General features: G+C 44.7%; 1 protein-coding gene across 1 annotated transcript; it reads right to left on the bottom strand.

Annotated features, from left to right (window-relative positions):
* Nucleotides 1-2,189: 2,189 nt before the first annotated feature.
* Nucleotides 2,190-8,853, bottom strand: IL17F (interleukin 17F). Its single transcript, XM_068961114.1, has 3 exons — nt 8,827-8,853; nt 3,626-3,831; nt 2,190-2,463 (listed from the first exon to the last, which is right to left on the bottom strand). The coding sequence occupies exons 1-3, from the start codon at nt 8,851-8,853 to the stop codon at nt 2,190-2,192; spliced, it is 507 nt and encodes a 168-aa protein (XP_068817215.1).
* Between the last annotated feature and the right edge of the window lie 275 nt (nt 8,854-9,128).

The following is a 9,128-nucleotide window of genomic DNA, read 5'->3' on the forward strand; positions in this document are numbered from 1 at the left end:
GGGCCCCTCCAGCTCTAACTTTGTGAGTTTACCACAGAAGAAATTGCCTTCTCTGACTGTCTTACTGGCCTTCCAGTTTCTACCCCATTTATACCCTTGCCACCAAAATTCTCCTATGAAATAAGAGCTGCACTCTTTCCACATCTGTAATAAAGCATACAACAGCATGCACACGTGGGCCTTGTGCTACTGTCCTTTGCCTACTGCCACGTTCATTCGTTCATTCACTCAATCATTCTTTCAAGAACTGTGTATACGTATCCCCCAGTGTGTGAGCTTTCCTGGTGGCTCAGATGGTAAAGAACCTACCTGCAATGTGGGATATCTGGGTTCAGTCCCTGCGTTTGGAAGATCCCCTGGAGGAGGGCATGGCAACCCACTCCAGTATTCTTGCTTGGAGAATCCCCATGGACAGAGGAGCCTGGCATCCTACAGTCCATGGAGTTGCAAAGAGTTGGACACAACTGACTAAGCGCAGCACAGCACCCCACTGGGTGCCCCCACATTATCCCGGGCATATGATCTTCCCCTAGTACACAAAGCTGCTCTGAGCCTCAGTGCTTTTGTTTATCCTGTTCCCTCTGCTAGGATTACCCTTCTCTCATTTTCCTCTGAGTAAGTAACTATTAGCTACTCAGTCATGTCTGATTCATTGTGACCCCATGGACTGTAGCCTGTCAGACTCCTCTGTCCATGGAATTCTCCAGGCAAGAGAGGGACCAGTGAGCCTCAGAGCAGTAGGGAGACCAGAATCTTGGAAACTTTGTGTCCTCAAGAAGCATAAGAGATGCATGAAAGACCCCCAGTGACCCCAGATGCAGTGACCACCATGGCTCCCGTGACCAGGGGCTCTGGGGCGGCTGCTACCAAGACGGCTGGCTGCCCACCCACCATGTGCATTTCTTACTTTTCTTCATGTCTTCATTGGCTACCACAGTGGCCAATAGATGTTCACTTTGTAAAATAATACAGACAGGAAGATGGAGCAGTAAAGAGTTACCAGGGAATGTGAGCTCTGTTTGCACATTTTCCCTTAACTTTCCTTGTAACCCCCAAGAATCATTAATAATAGAGTAACTCTCCAAGGCATGGAAAAACAGAGAGAAGACTGTGGTTGCTAAGGGCAGAAGATGGGGGGAATGGGCAGATTTCGGATGAAGGAAACACACTTTCAGTTATGAGATTAATAAATTCTGAGGATTGAATGTACTGCCTGATGACTATACTTATTAATAACAATATCATATTCTTGAAATTTGCTGAGAAAGTACATCTTAAATGTTCCCACCACACCCCCCCCCCACACACACACACACACAAAATACCTAGGTGAAGGGATGGAGATGTTAACAAACCTTATTGTGGTACTCATTTCTCCATACATACATGTATCAAATCACTACACTGTACAACTGAAATTTACACCATGCTACTTATCAGTTATATCTCAATCAAGCTGGAGGGGGAAAAAAACTATTACCAAAATCATTCACAAATAATAATAGTAATTTTGACACTAGCACTCTGATGAAACATGAAAAATAAATGACAGCTATATAGAATTTCACAATCTTCAGGTTCACAAGGTTTGTGAATACAGGCTGAGACAGAACACAAAGATCTCAAGTGTCTTTCAACCATTAACAGTTTATTATATTAGTCCTTGATATATTAATTTTTCTCCCAGAATTTTGTATAGTCAATACATCATAAATACCTGGAGAGTTTCCTTACAAGTATAAATATCAGGCCAACCTCATCTGTATTTAGCAATTTTAATAAACAGGTGCTAGGCCCTTAGCCCCACCCTTGCCACCCACCCCATCCCACACAGCCCCTCCCACACTCTCTTACATGGTGGTTATATATCTGTTGCACTTGTGACCCAGAAGTCAGTTTTGCTAGCAGAGCCCCCAACCCACTGACTGCATGACCGGGGAGATGGTCATCATAGCACATAAGCAGAATGGGACCTGTATTCTCCTCCAACTATTTTTAGGGGGTTGGGTCATTGGAACATCTCAGGACCATATAAAGATGCTGAAGCCCCCAAAAATGACTCTATCTAATACAAAGCCTGGGGAATCCAGTGCAGATATTACGAAGAGACCTGGGAAGTGGAGAGAAATGGGAACCACGTAGGACTCATGACAGAGTGCTGGCTAAGAAGGGGCGTTTCCACAGCTTCTTCAGTTGAGCTGATCTGCCACCCCATCTGCCATCGGGTCATGCAGGTAGCGGACCATGGGGGTGACACAGGTGCAGCCCACGGTCACCAGCACCTTCTCCAGTACGAACAAGCCAGGACAGCCCTTTCGCTTCCTCCGGAGGACCAGAAACTCCTGCTGGATTGGGACGGAGTTCAGGGTCCTGTCTTCCTGTCCCTCGGCGTTGATGCAGCCAATGTGTCTGCACTGGGCCTCCGCGATCTCAGAGGGGAACCGGTTGGGGTCCCGGGTGATGCTGCAGGAAGAGCAGGGAGAAGCGGATGGTGAGATCTGGCAGAGAAATGCACAAAGGATGGGGACCCCGGTGCACTGGGCTCCCACCTGCAGGAAGGTGATGCCGGGTAACATGGGGCTGCAGCGCAGGCGCGGAACAGACAGCCTGGACTCAGATGCCGGCCCCTGGCAGGGTGCTTAACTCCCTACGTCTATAGTCCCTCAACTATAAAATGGAGATTCTCATATTCCTCTCCCTTGCGGTTGTTGCCAACACTCTGTGATAACAATGAATATGAAATGCCATCACTGAAACGTTGGCATCCATAAATGTTAGATCTTTAGTTCCTTTTTTTAATATTTTTATTGTGAGAACCATCTTTCATCCTTTGGTTAGAGATTGGACATCACCTGGAGGTGCCCCAGTACACAGTCTCCAAAGCTTGCTGCTTGGGAAAGAAAACCAAAGCCCTGGGGGGGTTGTGAATCCAATGCCTTCTTTCAATTTCTCCCTCCTTGCCAGGAGGCATAAAGGCCAATCCTGCCGACTAGCCACGGTACATACTCCCTTCCGGAGGAAAGGAAATACATGCGGGCAGCCCCAGAAACACTTCTCATAGTCCCCAGACTCTGTTTTCATACTTATATTTAGAGCATCTAAATGAATGCTTGGTACTCCAAGAATCTCTGTGTAAGACAAAATCCCAAGTCTGTACCCTTAACATCCCCACCTAGCATCTTCCTTCCCCAACTGGCCTTTCTCCTCCACTCTGCCCTCTCCACTCCTTGAAGACGGAATCCAATCTGAGTGGCTTTCTCTGAACTGACTTTTCAGGTCCCACCCTCCCTTATCCCCACGCAAAGATCATTATGTGGGCTGCTTCAAAGAGCCCTCTCTTCCAACACAAAAAAAGTTTCTCAGTTCCAAACCCAGGACTGCATGAAGCAGAAAAAGACAAAGCATCAGGAGAGGCTGGAAGCAAAACAGGCTTTTGAGCACACAGGAGGACTTAGCCCAAAGTAGCAAGAAAAGGGGAGCTTCCAGGGAAAGTGGGATTTTTGCTTTGAAGAGTCAATGTAAGGACTATTATTTTTTCTGTATTTTTGAACTTCTTTACTGTATGGTTAGAATAAATTAACATATTTTCCCTAAGAACGTGGAGATCAGTCTCCTTGGCACGTACTTGTAATCCCAGGGGGAGATGGAGCGGTTCTGCAGGTTGCGTGAGAAGGAAACGCCCTGGTTCTGCCTGCGGATACGGATGTCAACCCTCACAATGTGGTCCTCCAGAGGCGGGCAGAGGCCAGGATCACTCGTTCTGAGGGGTTTCTGAGCTGCCGCCTCCCCCAGGAGGGTGAGCCACAATGTCAACAGCAGCAGGAACTTGACCTGGAAGTAGATGAGAAAGAGGTTGGTTAGGGACTCTAGGGCCACTTGCTGACAAGAGGCAGGTCATGCTTCAGCTGAACTCAGCATCCCTGGGACAGGATCAGGGCTCCTCTCTGAACTTCAGATCGTCTCCTGGCAATGGACAGTCAAACATGAAGATTCCAGGGTGCCAACCTGAGAACTAAACTGTTTAGCCTGGTGAATGCGCCCTCCATATTTCGAGAGCTTTTGAACAGGGAGACACGAGGATATCAGGATCTGAGACTGGGTTTAAATCCTGATCTGGTTTTCTCACCGAGCCTCTGCTTTCTCTTCTTTCCCACCAGAGCATAACACTTGCTTTATAATAATATTCACAGGATTAAATAAAATGTTCTTTGTAATGCACTTATAATTAAAAATAGGGGCTTAAGAAATGATAGCTCTTAATTTCCAACCTCACATCCATGAATCCTCCACAAAACCCTTTGTCCCAGCCATTCCTGTCCCCCCAACCCCCATCCATCTAAATCTCCCCCTTCCATCAAGGACCCACTCAGAAGTGGTCTCCTCCACGAACTGTCCCAAAAGTAGTTCAATTAGAAGTATGTTAATTGACCTCAAATGATAAAGCTTTTTACCATCTAGCACTCAAGCAGCCCTTCTCTACTGTCTGGACATCTAGTATTTACGTTCATACACATCTTCACCTACTAAATGGTAAGTTCCTGCAGGAGAATATGTCATAGAACAGGTGTTTCAAAATACTTTCTGGATGACTGAAAGAGCTGGTAGATGAGTGAATGAACAAAACAATTCATTTAAGTTACCAACGTAGTTAAACTGAACGCATTAAGAAAAACACTGTGCAAAACGAAATATAGCAGAGTTCCCATGATCCACACCGACTGAAGGAAGCAGGGGCACTAAGGACATACAACAGAGAAATCAACACACTTCTCTTTGGCTCTGGAACATTTATTTTTTATACTTACTTTGAAACATTGGTTTATCTGGTATTACAGGAATGCACAAAGAAAGGGCACTGTGAAAATCTAACTAAAATCAAAGAGCTAAAAATTTCTCCAGCTTCCCTTTGTCAGAACCCCACGGTGACCACTGACCCTCACTGGGGATGAACAAGGCTCATCAACAACTCTCAACATAATGAAAGTGAATTGCTTTCATCCTCAGGGCTCCGTGTTGGTCAGACTCACACCTTCCGTGAGTTAGGGTTGAAAAGGTGCCCAGACGTGTTGGTTTAAATGGCCTTCATTTTTTATCTTTTGCAGATGCCGGAGGCAAGAAATGATAACAGTAAACCAAAAGGTCATGATGCCATAATGCTGTACTTAGGTAACTGATACTAAAAAGCCCTGTAAAGTGAGATTGACCCAGATAAGCCCAAATGGGGCCTAATTTGCCTCCAGATAATCAGCAGATGTCTACTTTCGTCTCCCGTAATCATTCATTCATTCAACAACTCTTTTTTATCTCTGGAGTCTGATGATAAAGGACATGAGCTCTGGAATCAGAAGTCCTGGGTCCACAACTTAGTTCCAGGACTCTCACTAGCTGCAACTCAGTTTCTTCCACCAGAAAATGTGGAGATTAAAAGACAGGATCCATATAAAGCATGAAGAGCAGGGTCGGGATGTGGAAAGTATTCAGTATAGGAGCTGCTGTTAGTCGACCTTTCCCTGAAGATGGGAAGGATGTAGAATTTGCCCTGCTGTACCTTCTATCTACACAAAGCACTATGATCCCGAATTGCAGGACCTCAGTTCCCCAACCAGGGATTGAACCAGGGGTCACGGCCGTGAAAGCCCAAAATCCTAACCACTAGGTCACCAGGGAATTCCTGGTGAACTCACCAGGAAGCACTGTGAAGTTTTAAAAAGTAAAAGGAAGCCTGCTTGGAAAAGAGAGTCCTTAGCTTTTCAAGCATCACTTCCTTAAATTTCTTAAGTAAATCCCTCTTTTGTGTCTCCTCTTTCATTTTTTGGTATTCACTGACTCATTTCCAATTTTCATTATTGAAGCTTTAGAGTAAGTGTACCTTGGGGTTACCAGGTTTATCAATAATTACCAAATATAAATTATATTTGCTTATATCTTTAGAGTGTTATAGAAAACACTTTCACATCTCTGTAATCTCTAGATTCTCACACCTACCTTGAAGGATAGGTAGAGCTCATATTAGTTATCCCAATAAGGCAGGTGAAGAAGCTGTGTCTGATGCTCTCCAGCCTGCTAGTGCCAGTCTGAGGACGAGAATTAGGTGTCTGTGATCAGTGTTGCCCCAGCCCCTGAAGCTCATTACTGTTGTCACCAGCACAGAGTCACCCACAGTGTTTCATCTCAGCATTGTCTCACTAGAGGAGCCAAGCATTTTAAGCCATGTGACAGCCGTGTCAGAATTGCATCAGTGCTGTAGGTCATGTAGCTTTTTATCAGAGATCAGATTACATCTGCAAATCACTGTGGTGTGCTCCATGAAGCTGTTGATCTGAAACTGTAGATTTCAGCAGTTATGAAACACAGAGCAGGGGCTGGTTCAAATTCTTGCTGGTTCTTAAGAATGATACACAGAAGAGCACTTCTCTGAGAGGCTCAGATTATTTGAGTCTCAGATTCTTCTGTGCTGGCTTTCCTGGTGGCTCAGTGGTAAAGAATCCACCTGCAATGCAGGAGATGTGAGTTCTGTTCCTGGACAGGGAAGATCCCCTGGAGAAGGAAATGGCAACCCACTCCATTATTCTTGCCTGGAAAAACCCCATGGACAGAGGAGCCATCAGGCTACAGTTAAGAGGGTCACAAAAGAGTCAGACAACAATTCTTCTATACCATCTATGAGGCAGGCAAATGGACATCACGCCTTCTCTAATAGGAAACAGAGGTAAGAGAAAGCACCATCGGAAGGTGGGCAGTGTCAGGACACCGACATGCTCTGCTTAACCCTGTACTTACTCGACTGTAAAATCCCCTAGGAGAATATCTGAACACTTGTCTCCTAACTCACCTGTGATTCGTGCTCACCCCCACGTAGGGATGTGCTCCAGAACCCGGCCAGCTCCTAGTCCATGAGATTTGCCTTGCCTATATATTGAGGATGTCCTGTGTGCCTGCACCTCCAATTTCTAATCCTATTATAATGTCCTTTGCCCTGTCATGTTTCTTGCTGACAGTCCAACAGATTTCCTCAGAAAAACCAGAAATAGACACGGCTTTAGAACACAAAACTATCCAAAAAATTGTTTAAACACAATGGCTTTAAGTTCACAAATCTTGCATCTAAACCATTCAAGGGCAGAATGTTGTACATGAAGTCATAAACCTAGATTCATGTCCCTTTTCTTGGGCATACAGTATCTGAGGATGTTAAATCACTTAAATTCATTGAACTGTTGTTAATGGAGAAAGCAGTCCCAATCCGCTACATTAGGCTGGTGGGAGACTCGGAGGCAAAAATAATCACATCACTAGTATTAATATTTAATACTCGAATTTGAAAAGAAACATACCCTCTAATGTTTATAGGGGCACTGTTTACAATAGCTGAAATACGGAAGCAACCTCGATGTCCATCGACAGACAAATGGAAAAAGGAGATGTTACACATATATACAATGGACTGTTATGCAGCCATAAAAAAGAGTGAAATATTGCCATTTGCAGCTATATGGATGAGCCTAGAGATTATCACACTAAGTGAAGTAAGCCAGAAAGAGAAAGATAAATGTACGACATCACTTATATGTGGAATCTAAAATATGATACAAAGGAGCTTATTTGCAAAACAGAAACAGACTGGCGGACATATAGGACAAACTGATGGTTACCAAAGGGGAAGAGGGGTGGGGGGAAAGGTAAATTAGGAGTTTTGGATTAATATATGTACACTACTATATATACAACAGATAATCAACAAGGACCTATTATGTAGCACACGGAACTGTATTCAATATCCTATAATAAACCATAAGGGAAATTATGCTCTATTTATTCAGTTATACATAGCTTCCCTGGTGGCTCAGAGGGTAAAGCATCTGCCTGCGATGTGGGAGGCCCAGGTTCAATCCCTGGGTCAGGAAGACCCCCTGGAGAAGGAAATGGCAACCCACTCCAGTATTCTGGCCTGGAGAATCCCATGGACAGAGGAGCCTGGTGGGCTACAGTCCACAGAGTCGCAAAGAGTTGGACACGACTGAGCGACTCCCTACCCTAACTGAATCATTTTGCTGTATACCAGAAGCTAATACAACATTACAAATCAATTATACTTCTATTTGAAAAAAATACTCACTGAATTCTTTCTCTGTCCTTATTGTTCATTATATTAAGTGGCTAAGTTAACTAGAAGCTATGCCTTCAGAGATCTGCTATTTCAGAGTATATGTTTTATCATTCTCAGTGATATCAATTAATCCTCCATGAGGAAGATGAGAGGACAATAAGTCACAGAGGAATAACAATGCACAGAGAGGTTAGGTAACTTATCCCATATCCCATATCCCACCTTTAGTAAGTGGTGAAACCAGGTCCCTCCCCCAGGAACTGTCCAAGTGTATCACTAGGTGGTTTCACTCCCTGCATCCGGGGGCACTCCTTATCTGCCAGTCATTTTGGGAGAATCATCACCCCTCTCAGGGCCCCAGCTTCCTTGGTTAAAATAAATCTATATAGATCCTAAAAGGCTGGCTAAGCTTCCCTAGGAGATAGGGCCAACTTAACTCTATAAGCAGAGACCATGTCCAGTTTGTGATGCCAAGAATTTCACAAGCTAATGCCAACCATGCCAAAGCCATTAGTAAAGAGCTATGGTTTTCACCCCACTATACCTTCTGGCTACTTTTTCTTTTTCTCCAACAGACTAGGGTCAGTAGTAAAGTCAGCTCTGTGTTTTAAAGAAATGAAACCCCCAAAGACCCCAATCCAGCCTCATTCCTTAGAAATCTGCTCTCCTGAGATGCTAGGGCTAACTGTACCAACACAGGGGTGATCCTGACCACTCACCATGGCCGTGTCACACAGGACAGTCATTGTCGTTTTGCTCTGGTTGCTTGCGTTGTGCAGGAAACTCCTTCTGTGCCTGTGCCGTCTTGTGTGTGCTAATGTGGTGTCAGCGAGAGTACCTGTCAGTTTTATAGCAATCTCTGTCCTTGTTTCAAGTGACCTGCTTACTGCCTCAGTTGTGGTTGCCCCAGAGAAACCGATGAATGTAGTGTTTTTTGTTTTTTCCTATTCCACTTCCTGAAGAGGGAGTCGAAGGCTGACTCTAGGAAGGGATGACGAAGAAAGGACCGAATCTTCCTCTC

The sequence above is a fragment of the Capricornis sumatraensis genome, chromosome 22 (assembly GCF_032405125.1).
Source record: "Capricornis sumatraensis isolate serow.1 chromosome 22, serow.2, whole genome shotgun sequence".
Classification (NCBI taxonomy): domain Eukaryota; kingdom Metazoa; phylum Chordata; class Mammalia; order Artiodactyla; family Bovidae; genus Capricornis; species Capricornis sumatraensis.

What these genes read in the sequence shown, in the direction of transcription:
- IL17F (XM_068961114.1), bottom strand. Translation starts at nt 8,853, where the DNA reads ATGACTGTCCTGTGTGACACGGCCATG. An exon ending in TCCTGTGTGACACGGCCATG is followed by an intron (nt 3,832 to 8,826) that starts GTGAGTGGTCAG and finishes ATCTACTTCCAG; the next exon opens with GTCAAGTTCCTGCTGCTGTT. An exon ending in ATCTCCCCCTGGGATTACAA is followed by an intron (nt 2,464 to 3,625) that starts GTACGTGCCAAG and finishes CTCTTCCTGCAG; the next exon opens with CATCACCCGGGACCCCAACC.